This window comes from Bos taurus, chromosome 7 (assembly GCF_002263795.3).
Source record: "Bos taurus isolate L1 Dominette 01449 registration number 42190680 breed Hereford chromosome 7, ARS-UCD2.0, whole genome shotgun sequence".
In the NCBI taxonomy this organism is placed as follows: Eukaryota; Metazoa; Chordata; class Mammalia; order Artiodactyla; family Bovidae; genus Bos; species Bos taurus.
In genome coordinates this window covers 46,202,491-46,221,737 of record NC_037334.1, presented here as the reverse complement: position 1 = coordinate 46,221,737, position 19,247 = coordinate 46,202,491, and the positions used below count along the sequence as shown (strand labels likewise).

Genomic DNA, 19,247 nt, shown 5'->3' with positions numbered 1-19,247 from the left:
GGATTAAGCAGTCAGTGGTTTACTGCTACGATGTGAAAGTGAAAGCCGCTCAGTCATGACTGACTCTTTGTGACCCCATTGACTATATAGTCCATGGAATTCTCCAGGCCAGAATACTGGAGTGGGTAGCCATTCCCTTCTCCAGAGGATCTTCCCAACCCAGGGATCGAACCCAATCTCCCGATTGCAGATGGATTCTTTATCAGCTGAGCCACCAGGGAAGGCCAAGAATATTGGAGTAAAGGTAGTCTATCCCTTCTCCGGCAGATCTTCCCAGGCTAGGAATCGAACCAGGGTCTCCTGCATGGCAAGTGGATTCTTTACCAACTGAGCTATCTATGATACCAAAAGTACAAATGAAAAATGAAAAAAGATGATTAATGGGACATCACCAAAATTGAAAATAGTTGTGCCTCAAAGGGTACCATTAAGAAAATGAAAAAGGATGGACTTCCCTGGTAGTCCCGTGATTAACAATCCGCGTGCAAATGCAGGGGATACCAGTTCAACTCCTGGGCTGGGAAGACCCTACATGCCATGGAGCAGCTAAGCCCATGAGCCATAACTACTGAGCCAGCACTCAGAACATGCAAGCTACAACTACTGAAGCCCTCAGCACCTAGAGCCTGTGCTCTGCAACAAGAGAAGCCACTGCAATGAGAAGCGCATGCACTGCAACAAGGAGTAACCCCTGCTTGCCACATCAAAGAAAGCCCAAGTGCAGCAATAAAGACCCAGAACAGCCAAAAAATAAAGATAATTTAAAACAAAACTCCATTTATGCCTTCATAAATGTTAAAAAGAAAAAGTGCCCCACCTTTGGTACACCGAATTCTCATGACTGCCTCAAAACCAATCTTCCGAGTGAGGTATCTCTGTAGTTCCTTCTCCAATTTCTGTACTTGGATTGGGTTGTGTTGATGGTGGTAAGAGGGATAATAATAGACACTACCTGCTGAATACCGAGAAATACAACCTGAAAGAAAACACAAAATCCTTTTAAATTCTACCGTTACCTACTATTACTAACACAAAGTAACTACAAGCATTTGAACTGACCTTTCTTTACCTTCCAAGACATTGTCAAAAAAGAATTCATTCCTTTAAACAGTAATAAAGACATTTCTCTATTATAAATGTTCAGAGAAGAAGACTACAAGGTTAATTATAAACTAAACTGCCTTCCCAAGGGAATAAGAATTCCTTCACTTTGTCATCTATATCATCATAAAAATACCGTTTTGACTTTCACCTGGAAAAATAATCACTAGGAAGAACTTACCCAGAGAAGCCAAATCAGAATACTGTCCACTGAGAAGGAATAAGTCAACAGCTACCTGCTGACCAGAACAGTCCAAGGCTAATTTCTTATAGAAGTCAGTTGATGGCGTCAAGTGAATTTCCTATTAATAAATTACAAAGAGAAAAAATTTTAAATCATTAAATTGTCATAAAATTTATATATCGTTTCATACATACCACTGAGGTGACACCAGAGATGGAGGTTCGACCCCTGCATCAGGAAGAGCCCCTGGAGGAGGAAATGGTAACCCACTCCAGTACTCTTGCTGGGAAAATTCCATGGACAAAAGAGCCTGGCGGGCTACTGTCCATGGAGTTGCAAAGAGTTGGACACGATTGAGTGACTGAGCGCACACACACACCCCCCATATATACTGAGGGTTAACAATTATCTTTGAACATTCTATAAAATCCTTTATGTTTTGTAATATTTTCTCTTTTTTTCAGTAAGAAACATGTCCTGCTTAAGAATTTTCTATTTTGCTTTACTTTTAAAAAGGAATATACCTATTATACTTATTTTGATACTCTTTTAAATGCTTAATGCTGGAACTTCTAAACAATTCATATGTAATACTTTTCATTTATCATAAGAGATAAGTACGATTGATATTTTCACTTTATAAATATAAGGAAACAGAGGGGCAAAGTAATTAAGTAACTATTCAAGCTCACACATTTAAAAAGCAATGAAACTTAGGCAGACTTATTCCAAAGCTGACACCTTTAATCATTACAATAAATGGCCACATTCTCATCTTTTGAGAAATATGTATCTTAAAATAAGTTTATACACACAAGGTGCTCAAAAACAATTCAGGATAGTCAATATAACAAACGATGACTAATTTTACTCATCATACAGGTTCTACCTTGTCCCTAGCAAGCATATTCTCTTAGTTTCCCTGACTTTCTCATCAAAGGCAGGTGGCACTGCTGCTGCTAATTAGTTGCTAAATCATGTCCAACTCTTTGTGACCCCATGGACCATAGGCTCCTCTATCCATAGGATTTCCCAGACAAGAATACTGTAGTGGGCTGCCATTCCTTCTCTAGGGGATCTCCCTGACCCACACTGAATCCACATCTCCTGCACTGGCAGGCGGATTCTTTTACCACTGAGCCACCTGGGAAGCCACACGCAAATTTGCTAGTGGTCTGCTAAAGATCTAACATAAGGTAAGAGTGAATCAGATAGAAAATACTGAAATAGAAATGACTACATAAAAGAGAAATGATTATTCATTTCCTTATATTCCCTGTTTTTCATAACTGAAAAATAAAATAATCTCTACAGTCAAAGGGACAAAACACCAGCATAAATCTTATTATACACTTAATGACTTTCTAACCTTAGCAGATGACCTTTGGTTGGGTTCCTCTCGAGGTTTCAGGGCTCCCACTCCAAGAGTTGGGAGTTGTGTTTGAAAAACAGACATTCGACCACCAGTTGGGGACATCAACTTAAAGGCAGCCTGAAGAGCTGGACCCAAGGCACTCTGAGTCTCCAAGGTCTTGGTGAACATTTGCGGCAAAGTTTTCAGTAAATCTTGGACGAGCTTGTGAAATAAAGCAAGAAAACTCAAGACTGTTACAATAAAAAAAATTTTTTTCCACAATAAGCCAGTAAGTGATACAATAGACAGGACATTGAGTCATGATGATGGTCAGAGAATCTACAGACAGTACAGTAAACAATGAAGTTGGTCAAATGACAAGAAAGCCATTTTAAGTCAACATTATAAATTGGCAAGCAAGACAAATCAAAATTGGGGCCTTACAGTTCTTGCACATGCAGTAGTCCAGCAAGACTATAAGTCCAAAATATATCCAAAAGAACCATCACAGTTTAGAGATGTGACATATTTAAATGCCATGGAATATGGCCTTCTCAATCACCTCTATACACTTTATTCTTTTCGGTTCCAAAGTGTATTTAACTCTTCCCTATTGCAAAATCTAAGATAGCCAGTAAATTTGCCAACTAATGATATTACTACAAAAGAAAAACAAAACAAAAAACAACTACCTCTTCAGGTTAGGTTGTACAAATAAAGAGAGTTAATGGGAAAAAAATACTTTGCACTATGGCAAAGTCACCATTGCCAACAGCTGAGACCATAGACTTGCTAGTTAAAATGTTACCCCTATGGCATATATGCATGTACAGGGTAGACAACATCCCCCCTTCAGACACATTCTGTTCACCTCTCACTGTATTATGTCATGGCAATTTCCAGGCAGGTAATAAGAGTTTCTTCTGAACTGACCTCAATGACACTCTGTGAATCAGAAAAGCAAAGGGCACTGAAAGCAGCCTAAAGTGCTTCTACGTAGTGACCAGAAGCTTATCTCAGCAACCCTCCCAATTTCCCAAATGGCTGGCAAGGCAGGCTTCCTGCATCTTATCCTCCTTTATGGAACAGACTTATCTTCCACCCTATCACAAACTGATATATTAAACTTAAAAGCAATCAGTTTAAGGGCAAACTCAAAAGCTGTTCATCTGATGAATTTTAACTAATTGCAAATATAAAACGCTACACATCCTAGAAATGTCACAGAAAGAAGCAAAATTCTACATAAAGTTCATTTAAAAAATACATTCCTTCAACATTTCAATTAAACATGTCAGATAGGAAAGTGTCCCTTACCTCTTTACTTTCATTTAAATTTACTAATAAGTTCTCCGGCATAGGTATAAAAACATCTGAAAAAATAAATAAATATTTCTTTTAAACAAAACAACTGTCACAAATGTTCTAAATATATAACACTGATATAACCAGCCCTACACTTAGAGAAAAGCCATATCCTCTACTTTCACAGCAATGTCTACCTATGTTCAAAGAGTTACCCCAAGCACTCTGTAAGGTTTGTACAAGTACTTTGCTTCTTAGATTAAAGACAATTTAGAATCCTGTCTTAGAATTCCTGCTTAGCCACAAAAGCAGTCAAAGAAACACTCTTGGCATTAAAAAAAAAAAATCTTGACTAAGAAGACACACAAAAATTCTGTCTTGAATAGAAGTAATACAGCCCACTAACAACTCTGTCATTCATAAAGTGGATACGTTCTCACAAAGAAGGCTACTCCTACTCAGGGCTATAAAATCAAGTAAATTGCAAGGTACGCTAAATGGCCACATCAGAGGAGTTTTCCAGTATTCTAATTTATTCTTGCTTATGTATTAAATACGCTTTTTTGAAAGGAAGCAAACTGGAAGGAAAATGTGGGTGGTGGTGGAGTATTTTGAGGGGGTCTCACTTTTTACATTTTTGTATTGTTTTTCATTACAAAATTACAAAAATAAGGCTCACCATAATTCTTATAAAAATAATACCAACAGATAATTTGAAACATTAAATATTTAACTATCATATAGAAAATCTACTGTCTACTGTTCTTTCTTTAAAATTAAGATTTTAATAAAAGTTTTGAAATATAATTCACACACCATGAAATTTACTAATGCAGAAGATACACTTCAGTGATCTTTTTACTATATGCACAGAGTTGTACAACTGTCACCACTATCTAATTCTTGATCCTTTTCATCACTGCAAAAGAGAACCCCGCACTGATTAGCAGTCACTCCTCACTTCCCTACCAACTCCCACAGGTCTGGGCAGCCTGTAGTCTTCTGGTCTCTGAACAGGCCTATTCTGGACATTTTATAATATTGGAGTCACACTATGAGGTCCTTTGTGACTGGCTTCTTCCTCTTAGCCTTACATTTTCAAGGTTCACCCATGTTGTTTTTTTACTGCTGAGTAACAACATTTCATTATATGAATATCCTACATTTTGTTTATTTTGGGTTGTTTCCACTTCTTGGCTGAGTTGTTAAAAAACATTCATGTACACATTTTTGGGTAGACATGTTCTGGACTATTTTAAATAATTCATATTAACAATTTTAAAAAATTGAAGTATAGTTGCCTTCCTATTAAGTAAAATTGCTGGGTTATAATAGTTAACTCTATGTTTAACTTCTAGAGGAACTGACAAAATGTTTTCCCTAATGGCAGCACCATCTTCCATTCCTACTACTAGTGAATGGGAGCTCCAATTTCTCCATATCCTTGCAAAAACTTGCTACTGTCCTTTAAAAATTTTTTTGCTATATGACACCCAGCAAGGGATATTCATCAGCTCTTTAATAAAATTGAGAGGCTGAACCATATCAGTAAATTCACAACTTGGCCCATTATCAGAATTATTATGTGAATTTTATTTTATGCCAAATAAGTATTTGGAGAAATAGGAATAGATAAGGGAAAGGGGAAAGACTGACTTGGCTGCTCTGTTATGAGATTTGGAACAACCAGGACAGAAGAGGGGCTCTATTCATCTATTGCATTTTAAAGATGTACAGCCAATTCTCATAATTCATAGATGTTATAGTTGTGAACTTACCTATTTATTAATATTTATTATTTGTAATCCCCAAACCAATACTCATGGAACTAACCAGTTATTCAGACATGCTCAGAGTATCAGAAAATTCTGGTTTTGAGATTTCTTTTTAACTGCTGTGATATGGCATTTCTTTGTGGTTTTCATTTGCATTTCCCTCGTAACTCATGATATGAGCATCTTTTCAAGGGCTTATCAGCCAACTGCATAGACAGAATGTTCAATATGGTGTACCATAGAGACAAGGCTATTCAAATCCTTTGCCCACTTTTTAATTAATTAGGTTGTCTTTTTTATTAAGTTGTAGAAGTTCCTTGCATGATCTAGATATATATTTTGATCAGATATATGACTTGCAAATATTTTTTCTCATTCTGTAGGTGTCTTCACTTTCATGATAGTATCCTTTTGAAACACAAAAAGCTTTAGTTTTTAAAAACATTTTCATTTGTTAATTTTATTGAAGTACAGTTGATTTCCAATGTTGTACTAATTTCTGCTGTACAGCAAAGTGACTCAGTTATACAAATATATATTCTTTTCCATTATGGTTTATCATAGAATATTAAATACAGTTCCTTGTGCTACACAGTAGGACCTTATTGTTTACCCAAGGTTTTAATTTTTAAGAAGCCCAACTTACCTATTTTCTCTTTTGTTGTTTGTGCTTTTGGTGTTATATCTAAGAAATCACTGCCTAATTCAAGGTCACAAAACACTTCTATGTTTTTTCCTAACAGTTTTAGAGTTTCAGTCTCATATTCAGATTTATGATCCATTTGGAGTTAATTTTTTAAACTGTGATAAATACATATAATATGCAAAATTTATCACCATAACCATATAAAAATTTTTGTCATTCTTTTTTAAATTTTCATTTATTTATTTAACTTTATCTTTGGCTGCACAGGCTTTCTCTGGTTGCCGCGAGTCAGGGTTAGTCTCTAGTTGTGGTGCTCGGGCTTCTCATTGCAGAGGCTTTTCGTGTTGTAGAGCACAAGCTCTAGGGTCCTCGAGCTTCAGTAGCAATGGCTCATGGGCTCCAGAGCGTGGGCTCAGTAGTTGCGGCACATGGGCTTAGCTGCCCCACGGAAGTGTTAACTTCCTGGACCAGTGTCCCCTGCATCAGCAGATGGATTCTTAACAACCGGACAACCAGGAAAATCCTCACCTTAACCATTTTTAAGTGTACAATTGTTTTCCATAGCACTGAACCACTTTACATTCCCACCAGCAATATACAACAGCTCCAAAGTTTCCACACCCTTACCAGCCCTTGTTATTTTCCATTTTTAAAAATAATAGCCATTCCAATGGATGTGAAGTGGTATCTCATTGTGATTTTGATTTGCATTTCTCTAATGACTAATGATGTTGAGCATTTTTTCGTATATTTACTGACCATTTGTGCATCTTCTTTGGAGAACTGTCTATTCAAGCTCTTTGTCCATTTTTGAGTTGTGGTTTATTTATTGCTGAGTTGTATGTATGTTTGTTAGTCACTCAGTCATGTCCAACTCTTTGCGATCCCATGGATTGTAGCCCACCAGGCTCCTCTGTCCATGGAATTCTCTAGGCAAGAATTCTGGAGTGGGTTGTCATTCCCCTCTCTGGGGATCTTCCCAACCAAGGGACTGAACCCGGGTCTCCTGCATTGCAGGCAGATTCTTAACCGTCTGAGCCATTAGCAGCTCTTTTATTAATCCTTCATCATATGTATAATTTGCATATACATATGTTTTCTCCATACTTCTGTACTTCTTTTTACTGTCTTGACAGTTTTCTTTCATGTACAAAAGTTTTTAACAGTGATCAAGTCCAATTTATTTATTTTTTTCTTTTGTTGCTTCTGCTTTTAGTGTCATATCCAGGAAATCACTGCCAAACCTAATGTCATGAAGATTTTCCACTGTTTTCTTAGAGTTTCAGTTCTTAAGTTTAGGTCTTTGATCCACTGAGTTAATTTTTTTTTAATATGGTTGAAGATAAGGGTCTAACTTCATTCTTTTGCACGCTCAGTTTTCTCTGAACCATTTGTTAAAAAAACTGTCTTTTCCCCATTGAATGGTCTTGGTATCCTTATCAAAAATAAAGTTACCATATATGTGAAGGCTTATTTCTGGGCTTCTATTCTGTTCCATTGGCCTATGTCTATCCTTAAATACTTCCTGAATGAGATTTGCCATTAACTTGTTTTTGTTGCCTTGTTCAGAATTCACTTTACCGCCATAATTCTGTTTCCTCTTCTATAAAATAAGAACTTTGACTGAAGAACTCTCACAAGTCCAAAAATCTTGTCACTATATACTCAAAGTTTTTCTCAATATAGTAGAATCATACCAAGTGATCTGAATTGGCTGAACAATCATGAAATATTTCTAAAACTAAAATTTCCTCAGTTCATTAATTTAAGTATATAATATATACCTTCAATATCTGAAACTATTAGCATCTGAGGTTGAGAGAGACCTTCTTGAAGACTGTAGAAGTGGATTGTACTATCAAATGTTATGAAGCCAATTTTTGTCCTGGTGTTGCCAGGAAGCCTAAAAACAAATTCAGAAGAATATTTTATAAAGTTTTATATTATACCTAAAATATCTGCAAAGAGTTACATACAAACATTTGCTTCTGTCCTGTGGAAAATGTCCCAACAAAAATGTTTTTAATCCATGCAGTGTTTAATCACCATGGAAACATATACTACTCCAAAGAAAACACTACACATAACCCAAATAATCAACAAAACCAAACAATAATACAACAATCCAAAACTCATTATACCTATATAAAGCTATATCAATCACTTAGGAAATGACATATAAAAAACAACGGAAAGGATATACAAAAGTCTGTAGATGATTTTAACTTATAAAAAAGACTTCAAAAAACTGCCACATACCAACTCTAAAGTGTAATTTACATATTGCATAAAGCTACATACTGCTTTACATAGTGTATCTTTTTTTAAAAATTGCTTAAATTTATTTTTATACTGCTTAATACATTCACTTAAGAAGATCAGCAAAAAGACATTTTAAAGAACTTAAATATGTACACCTTAGTTTTACAAGGGGAAAAACAAACTAGTTTTCATTCTTGGTAAGTTATTGAACCCTCTCATCAACAAACAATTCTTATACACAACCTACAATATTAAAAACACAAATGCCGGTAAGGACAAAAATGCCTGCAACCAAGCTGAGGGAGTTAGTCCATTTCTGATGAGACTTGCTCCTGAAAATTCTTCCTTACCATACAAGAGTACAAGAGTATTTCATTACACTGAAAGGTCATGCTAGCTTTCATGGGTTATACTAAGCATGTAAGAACCATTTAATGTACAGTTGTTTTAAGAGGCTTAAGAGAGAGGACCAGCAAATGCAATGTGTAGACACTGTTTACATCCTTTTTCCAACAAACCCACAATAAAAAAACATTCTAGAGACAACCAGGAACAAAAATTGAACTGGATATTATATCATATTATGGAATTACTGCTAATTTTGTTTGATGTGATTCCCATATTTTAGTTACGGTTAAAAATAATTCCACGTATTTTTAGGTAAAAAGATCGTATTACGGAATTACTGCTAATTTTGTTGGATGTGATTCTCATATTTTAGTTAGGCTTAAAAATAATTCCACGTATTTTTAGGTAAAATGATATACTGACTGAGATTTGCATTAAAATACTCTAGGGGAAAAAGGAAGGGCAGGGGTAGATGAAGCAAGAACAGCTGAACGCTAAAAATACTGAACCTGAGGCTAAGTGCCTGGAACTTCACTATATTCTTTCTATTTACCACATCCTTGAAATTTTTCCATAATAAAAGGTTAAAAATAAACTAGTATTTCTCAGAGAAAGGGAGACCTAAAGTTAACTATGGATTTAAGTGGACTTTTAGAACATAATTACATAGCTTTTAAAATATATTTTGGAACTACTTATTCATTTTATTAATACAAACACTATTTCTAAATTAACCTGAGTTAAGATACTTACAAATCCAGATTGTCTAACAAACTCTGGCAAACTGAATTCAAGTATCCAGTTTCAATTGCATTGTGAGACACATCAAAAACAAAGAGGTACACTGGAGGTTGAGGTGGTCGTAACTGAGGGAGAAAAAGGATCTCATTAAATACAGTTAACAGGATTTAATTTAAACTTACCATTTGTCATGTCTACATATAGCAAAACAATAAAATAAACCTTATTTACAGATCAAGTGGAGACTATAGTAATAATAGATGAAGAAAATAATATAGAAAGAAGTTTTTTTCAGATGCATACTTAGAAAAAGGAAAATGAGAATATGATTGTCATCTGTTAGAAGAGTGTTTTTTCTAGGACAGGAAGGGGAATACATATAATCAGAAAGCTTTTAGGGGACCTCCCTGGTGGTCCAGTGGCTATGACTCTGTGCTCTCAATGCAGGGGTCCAGGGTTCAATTTACAGTCAGGGAACTAGATCCCACATGCCAGAACTAAAAGAGCCTGCATGATGCAACTAAGAGCTGGTGTAGCCAGATATTAGGTTGGTGCAAAAGTAATTATAGTTTTGCATTGTTGAACTTTGCCATTTGATATTGGAAAAATTTTTAAGTAAATGTGGTTATGTTACACATCATTTTAATGCACATTTCTTGCTTTATATTTTTTGCTAATGAATTATTACTTGTCAATTTTGTATGTATTTTAGACTATGAAAATTGTTACTAGACAAAAAGTGAATTCATGCAATTTTCTTATTGGAGTTCAAAATGGGTCATAAAGCAGCAGAGACAATTCACAACATCAACAATGCCTTTGGCCAAGGAACTGCTAATGAACGAACAGTGCAGTAGTGGTTCAAGAAGTTTTGCAAAAGAGATGAGAGCCTTGAAGATAAGCAGCACAGTGGCCAACCACTGAAAGTTGACCACAACCAACTAAGAGCAATCATCAAAGCTGATCCTCTTACAACTACATGAGAAATTGCCCAGGAGCTCAATGTCGACCATTCTACGGTCATTTGGCATTTGAAGCAAACAGGAAAGGTGAAGAAGCTCAGTAAGTGGGTGCCCTCATGAGCTGACCGCAAATCAAAGAGGTTGTTATTTTGAAGTGTCATCTTCTCTTATTCCATGCAACAAAAACAAACCATTTCTCAATTGGATTGTGACGAGACGAAAAGTGGATTGTATACAACAACCAGCAACTATCAGTTCAATGGTTGGAGCTAGAAGAAGCTCCAAAGCACTTCCCGAAGCCAAACTTGCACGAAATAAAGGGTCCTGGTCACTATTTGGTGGTCTGCTGCCAGTCTGATCCACTACAGCTTTCTGAATTGCAGAAAAACCATTAGATCTGAGAAGTATGCTCAGCAAATCGATGAGATACAATGAAAATTGCAACACCTGCAGCCAGCATTGGTCAAAAGAAAGGACCCAATTCTTCACAACAATGCCCAACCACCTGTCACACAATCAACATCTCAAAAGTTGAACAAATTAGGCCAAAGTTTTTGCTTCATCTGCCATATTCACCCAACCTCTTGCCAACCAACTACCACTCCTTCAAGTATCTTGACAACTTTTTGCAGGGGAAACGCTTCCACAACCAGCAGGAGGCAGAACATGCTTTCCAAGAGTTCGCTGAATCCTGAAGCGTGGATTTTTATGCTACAGGAATAAACAAACCTATTTCTTGTTGAAAAAAATGTGTGGTAGCAGTTCCTATTTTTATTAATAAAGAGCTGGTTGAGACTAGTTAAAATGATTTAAAATTCAGGGTCTGGAACCATAATTACTTTTTCACCAACCTAATTAATAAATAAATATTTTAAAAAAAGAAAACCTTTTGAGAGTTTTGGCAATGTTCAATTTCTTGACCTGGGTGGTGAAACAGTGGTATTATGATTACTTGGTAACCTATATATTCATGTTTCATAGGCTTTCATCATATTTCACAATTTAGAGAAATTACAGTTCTGAAAATGACAAATCAAGTCAACTTGAGCTGGTTATTTAACCAACACATTTCAACCAGTTGCAGAAAAATGTACAAGTATATTTTAAACTTGCAGGAAAATGTACAAGTATATTTTGTATATACTTGCAGAAAATGTACAAGTATATTTTAAAAATTGCAGAAAAATGTACAAGTATATTTTAAACTTCCAAGCTCAAATATTTGTCTTCAATTCAATAAAAAGCATCAAATAATCACACTCAGAACTTGATGTCTAGTACACTTTTATATTTTTTTGCACATATCACTTGCCAAATTCATAGAATCTGCTGTCCAAGAAGTAAGTCTGGAAGAAGCAACATCTCTTCCAGACCTAGGCAAGTTTCCAAATTTAAAGGAAGCCATTTTTACAAAAGCTAAGAGGTAAAGAAATGGAAGAAAGCCAATTCAAAAAAATAAATGCTTCTGATTTTTTGGCTTTAATTCAACAAAGGCACAGCTACATAAAGGAAGCTATTAACAGCCATTTAAGTTTCACAAAAACGTTTTCTATACTGAAATTCCCATGTGGTGAAAACAGACTGAGTCCTCATAATTTCTATACTAAAATGGCCCCAATTGACCAGATAGAGACTATCCCATAAAAATACACTAAAATAAAATATTAAAAGTTGGTATTAAGTCTTATCTTCATATTCCCTTTTCTTAGAGGCAATTATTGCATAGAGAAAGAGAAACCAAAAGTTCTGGATATTGCTAGTCACTTAAGTAAATCTGTTTCACATCTGTAAAACAGGATGAACAGTGCTTAATTAAGAGTTGTTTGTGATGATCAAAAAGATATATGTGCTTTGTAAAATGGATAGTACTAATCAAACATTAGGCATAATTATTATCTTTTCAAATGCAAGACTTCAGATACTCACACAAGTGTATGTATAAGTACTTACAAGAGGATACACATCACATTATTATTTATAATAGCAAAAAACTATGAGACCTAAAAGTATACTAGTATGATCCCAATATTTTATGCAGATTTCTGAATGGATACCCAAGAAACATAAACAGAACTTTGCATATACTTTCACTTTCCAAACTTACCCTTATATACAAATTAACTATGTTTATAATGAACAGGATAACTTTTATAAATTAAAAATATAACATTTTATTAAAGAACTCCATGGTATATTTAAAACCCAGTATTATGAAATATTTATGCTATATAAAAAGTGAAACTTTACCATGTATTCTGATGGAGCCATAAACTCAATTGTAGCATTTTGAACTTCAGGTCTTCTGTGAGGTTCTCCATAGACTCTGGTCAAAGGGTTGTACATGAATTCTTCAGGAACTATGTGAATTAACAACATATGCTGTTAAAACTGAAAGGATTATGTTTAATACAGCTTGCATTTGGCTGTTTTCTTAATTTAGGGATTCATATATAATTCAATATAAATTAAATATTAAAAGCTAAATGCACTTTTTTTTTTTAACTTGGCCATGCTGTGAGGCATGTGGATCCCAATCAGGATTGAACCTGCTCCCCCTGCAATGGAAGCACAGAGTCTTAACCACTGGACTGCCAGGGAAGTCTGGGTTAATATACTTTATTTTTGAGTTCCATTCAATTTCTCTTCCTAATGAACAGCACTAAGTATGTTTTGCTTTTACAAGTACTATGACTTTTCCTATTTTCTAATATCCTTTTTCTCTTAATTCCTGGAAAGCTGCTTTCCAAAAATAGTTTAAGAGGATGATAAAAACTCATTAAGTGAAAAAAAAAAACCCAAAAACTCATTAAGTGATCATTATTTTCTTAAAACGCAAGACTAAACTTTGTCTTAAATTTCACAGTGGTACAAGGATATTAACATTTGATGTCATTTACAGACTCTGGTTGCCCCTGGAAACCTACAGCAAAAATACTTCAAAGTAGTTTTTGGGTATCAGGGTATGGAGCATGGTGAGTTTCAAAAGTTATTAAGACCTCTATGGAGTATCAGCTGCCTTCTGCTTATAAAACATTAGTGCTCCAATATTTTCTAAATTATCATTGCATCTGTCTTCTCAATAACTGTTTAAAAATTCAAATCCCAATATATGCTGAAGGGTAAGCTATAGTTCATGAAATGCTCTGGGCTGCATACGAAAGTGACTTCAACTTTTATTACAATTTAACTTCATATACCAAAGCACATATACATAAGATTTTAAAGGTGTACTAAACACTATACATACATATATTTTCTGAATTATTACAGATTAAAAAGACTGCTCTTTTTCTACCCTCATTTTCATCTACTCTAAAAATACAAACAGTAAATGTGGTTTTCAAAAATCTCAGAAGCTCCTCTATTTCCCAATGCTTAATGAAATCTCCTTCTAAACAGATTTTTAGAAAAATTGAAAACTTAATTTTCAATGTGGATATCAGAATGCCCTTTTTCCTTCTCTAATCCTAATAGAATGTTGTTAGGTGATATTTCTTAATATATAAATAGTGAAACAGTTACTGAAGGATATCTCCTCCTCATCAATTACTGAAAAAACTACATTCAACTAACCTTCTAGCACTGCCCACCTCCCTTCATACAGCAGTGAATGAAGCTAATGGCAGCTATTCTGTGGACTTATTTTCTTTCACCCTAGAGAAAAGGCATGGGACAATTTCTAAATAAAAATATTTCTTAAATTATAGGCTTAAATAATACCATGAAATATGCCATTTGTTATATACCCAATATAATAAATGTAAAAAAATGGTATCAAAGTAATATTACCATATTTTTTGCTTAAGAAATATGTAATCATTTATATATAAGTATAAATGCCTGAAAAAAAAGTGAAAAGAAGTTATATATGAGTGGAAGGATTACACATAAATAAGACAGGAGGTTTTTTAAATTTTTTTTGCTTTTTTACCTTTACATTTATATTATCCGATTTCCCTACAATGAATACAATAATATTAATTTAAAAAACATACCATCATTAACTCGGTAACATAAGTTACATTTCCATCTCCTTTGATCAAGAAAGCTGACAAAAGGGTTGATGTATGTCCTGCATGAACGGCATCTCACAATTGTACTAGAGGTAACCACAGGCAATTGCTGGAAAAAAAAAACACACACAACTAATTTATTAAAGACAGCAATCATCATGTCTAAGGGTAAAGCAATCAATCCATACAACTGTTGCAATATTATAATTTTCGAGGAAAAACTAGGGTAAAAAATGTGTCCAACCTGCCACACAAAATATTATGTAGTTGACATGTATTGATTTTTAAAACCTAGTGATTTTCCCCAAGACTATTCTTATTAAATTTTGCCTTTTAAAAAGTATTTATTTTCTCATTAAAAGTTTACATCGCATATACAACACTGTAAAGCAACTATACCCCAATAAAAATTGATTTAAAAAAGTTGACACTGCAAAATCAACATAGTAAATTTACAATGTATTTCTGAGATGAATGGTGAAGGATTGATTGACATTCTAAAAAAAAATCAATTAAATTATTAAGAAGTTTCTTCATGTTACATTAATAGGCTCCTAAGTTCTCAGAACTATCACAAAGTAAGTTATGGTTTAAATCATATTTAAATGTTTTATTTGACTTGGCAATTATGCTATTTAAAGTTTATCCTACATATTAAAAGATCTAATGTCTTAAAATCAAAAATCAATAAAGGCAATACAATCCTATTACCAAAAGGAGGTTGGTTATGGGAAAGTCACTTCACTTATGTACTGATTAACTCAAATGTACATGGTCACATGTCAAGGTCCTAAAGCCTTAGGACAAAAGTAGGCCTTTTTTTTTTTCTTCCTTTTTTGAGAAACAATTTCTCAAAGCAACAGACTTTACTCCAAGAATAAAAGAACTGGGAGAATGGGTAAAGCATTTTAACGGGTAAACAATTTACAACTTTAAAAAAAATACTATGGTTCATTTATTTATTTTCTTTAGTACATCTATCCTACTCAGAACCTCCTGAATTTTTCAACAATATGTTTATCTCGTTGTAAAAGTGTTTGATAATAATCTTTTTGACTGAAATACAAATAAAGGAATTTGTCAACAGTCAAATTTCTAAAGACAGCTCAAACAAAACTCTTGCATTATTGTAAAAGATTCCTTACCACTAAGATAGTTTTCCACACTTACTTTCACTAATAAAACATACCACTAGGTCTTTAAAAGGATGAAGCAGCAGTCCCAGAGGAAGTTTGGCTTTATTCAGTAAGGCCTGAGTCTGAGGAATGCTGGTCAGTGTGCAGCGAAATAACCTGTATCAAAGTAAAAATCATCTATCAGTTATTACTATGACTAGTTTGGAACAAAAAATTTTCAGAAGATTTAAAAGGTACACATTGTAACACTGGATCAGATTATAAATGAAGTATTTCAACAGGCTGTCACCAATTTTATCCTTTCTAAATGTTTAAATCCTATTCAGAAAGAATATATTTTATATAACAAAACACTTTCTTCTCAGCTTGTGCATAAGACAGTCTGGACTATCAAAGGACTTACTTTTTCTTTATATAAATCTAAACTGCATTGGAATTACACCGACTCAATGGATGTGAGTTTGAGTGAACTCCAGGAGTTGGTGATAGACAGGGAGGCCTGGCATGCTGCAGTTCATGGGGTTGCAGGGAGTCGGACACGACTGAGCGACTGAACTGAACTGAACCCAAATTTGCAAATGTAAAGTTATGTGTATTACCTGAAAGTTCAGTTTTGTATTAGGTTCTAAAAAGACTGTTTAAAAATAACAAATTCAATTTATCAGAAAGTCTTCGTATCTTAAAAACTTCATAAACTTAAACTCACAACCAAATTTAGAAGAGAAAAGCGTACTATAATTATGTTTGCTAGGAAAAACAATTTAAAATGATAGCAAATAAAGGATTATATAGAATCAAATCTCCATACTTCGGACTTTGAAAATATAATAGAGCCACCATAATGATAATGAATATCATAGTCCCATTAGAGTTGATAAGAGCAACTATCAGATCAGGCATTACAACTTTATTTCTTTACTTAGAACATTTCAAATATTAAGTAAGCAACTAACAAAGTACTGTTTTGTGTATGCAGACTACTTTCATAAATTAATATACCTGCATAGCTTGCTCAAAATACACAAAGCTCAAAAAAAATCTGGAAGCCTTTTAGAACAAGTAAAATGTCATATTCAATAAGTACTGTTTGAAGCCTTACTCTGGGTTACAATTCAGCTTCTGGATATCTTCATGCAAATTTGGAACTGGAGGCTGCAAAGGTGTCGATGGAAGCATGTTTCTTTCTTGAAGAAGATTGATAACTCTTAGCCCCTCTGGATGTAGGCTTAATCCACTCATACTTGAAGTTAAATGATTAGCACCTAAAGGAGTCTAAAGAAATATAACTTCACAGTAAGTAGCCTTTACAATGTCTTCCACTGAAAAGAGAAGCATATATTAATAATAAAACTGTAATCTTGATTTCCTGGTCAATTTTTTTGGTTCTGGAGATATGTAACAGGATAAAAGTCTTATGAAATACTCATTATCATTATCATTTGGTAAAAAAATGTTCATTGTACCTTCCTAAAATGTTTCCAGGTGAATATAGTTTAAATCAAAAAGCAGAATACAGGTTGTAAAAAAAAGTATACCTGAGTAAAAGCCTGTGGACCACTTGGGTAATTCAAGGAAGAGGGTGGTAGTCCTGCTCCTGTTGTACTAGGTGGTGCTGTGTTCTGATAACCGGGTGGTAAGGAGGGATATGAATATCCAACACTTCGGCTCATTGTGGGATTCTTAGTAGTAGGCTGTGATGTTGCTAGAAACAAGGTAACTTTTAAGATCTATTTTACACTCCATAGTATTTTAAATCAACACATAGATCCATTAAATTTGTAACTTCAAAATCTTTTGGGTAACTTAATACTTTAACTCATCAATTTTGTAAAATAAAACAAACACTAATAACAAAGTGAGCAATGATTAAAATCTAGCTAATGTGGTCTATAGCTATAAACACACAAAGGTTAAGTTTAGTATACTTAATTTACTCTCATGTTATATACTAAACATTGTATTCAGACTAAAATTTTAATTCAAAACAACTTTAATTAAAATATAATAAATGTTCAAATGGATAAATTTAAATAGATCTAACTGATAAAAGTATTCTATAGTCATAACATTATAATAATAAAGCCCATAATCCCAAATCTAAAGGGGGGGGGACCTAACAAAAAGCCTAAATCCATACAGACAGAAAATGCTAACAGGAGATACCACTGCATGACCTAATTATTTTCTTCTCTGTTTTCTATCAGGAACATATTAAAAAAAAAAAAAAACTTTCATAGCATCTCACCCAAGAAGCCACCGCCTTCAATTTCATCATAATTATTGTGAACCACCATAGATCCATTATTGGTATTTGATATAATACCTAAGGAGGAAGTTTATTAACAATATTTAAATTAGGACTAGTATTATAATTTCTGCAAGATCTGATTTAGTGTTTAAAATTTATAACAATGTTCCAAAAGACAAATAGCTTAAACCACACCTCAGGAAATGTCACATGTTGAAATAAAAATTTCAAACAATATAAGATTCTAAATATACAAAATATATAAAAGTTTCAAATAACTTTATAAACCTCTAAAAAGAATGGTACTTCGTGGAGTTTATAAAATTATATACAATCTGAAAGTTTTACCAGTTGCAAGAGCAGCATTAAAAACTTCTAAGGAGCAGTACACACTACACTAAGTCACCAAAATCAATACTATTGAAGAATGAGGATAAATAAGGATGAGATACACTATCTATGAGGGTAAAAACCTTTAAAAAAAAAATACAGAACAGAGTAGAATCTAGAATTAACTTTAAAGTGATATATAGTAATTAGAACAATTGCTTTAGTCCAGCAAACTAATAATAATAATTTATCACTAAAATTTATTAGCTCTAATTCAGGTATAGAAGAAATCAAATCAGTGAATAGCATCACCTCTAGCACCTACAAATAAATGTGTTAACTTTAAACAGTCATTTTAATACCAAATAGATAAGTTTAATGATTTCAATAAAGTTAGTAACTCTTTTCCAATTCTCAAGACCACCACGACTTTACCCATGAGTTGATATATTAATAGAAAATCTTGGTAATCTTGTAGAAACAAACAAAAACACTGAACATATTTTTATTCTATTTATTTACTTTTGGCTGTGCTGGGTCTTAGTTAATTGCAGCAAGCAGGGGCTACTCTCCAGGTGCTCTGTGAGGGCGTCTCACTGCAGTGGCTACTCTTGTGCAGAAAATGGGCTCTGGGGTGTGTGGGCTTCAGTAACTGTGGCATGCGGGCTCAGCAGCTGCAGGTCCTGTGCTCTAGAGCACAGGCTCAGTAGTTATGGTGCACAGGTTTGGTTGCTGTGTGGCATGCGGGATCTTTCCAGCCAAGAGATCAAACCCATGTCTGCTGCATTGGCAGGTAGATTCTTTACCACTGAGCCACCAGGAAAGCCCTGAGCATATTTTTA

At 34.1% G+C, this 19,247-nt stretch overlaps 1 protein-coding gene across 3 annotated transcripts in view; it reads right to left on the bottom strand.

Moving 5' to 3' along the window:
* Positions 1-19,247, bottom strand: part of SEC24A (SEC24 homolog A, COPII coat complex component) — a 73,308-nt gene that overhangs the window by 21,935 nt on the left and 32,126 nt on the right. For 2 of the 3 annotated variants that reach the window (XM_024993931.2, NM_001101849.1), the window contains 12 exon segments: positions 18,073-18,150; positions 17,363-17,529; positions 16,927-17,099; positions 15,881-15,983; positions 14,674-14,800; positions 12,926-13,035; positions 9,729-9,841; positions 8,150-8,268; positions 3,957-4,012; positions 2,655-2,861; positions 1,283-1,403; positions 818-976 (listed from right to left, as the gene is read on the bottom strand). In XM_024993931.2, coding sequence (XP_024849699.1) covers positions 818-976; positions 1,283-1,403; positions 2,655-2,861; positions 3,957-4,012; positions 8,150-8,268; positions 9,729-9,841; positions 12,926-13,035; positions 14,674-14,800; positions 15,881-15,983; positions 16,927-17,099; positions 17,363-17,529; positions 18,073-18,150 — 1,533 coding nt within the window. 3 annotated transcript variants of the gene reach the window in all.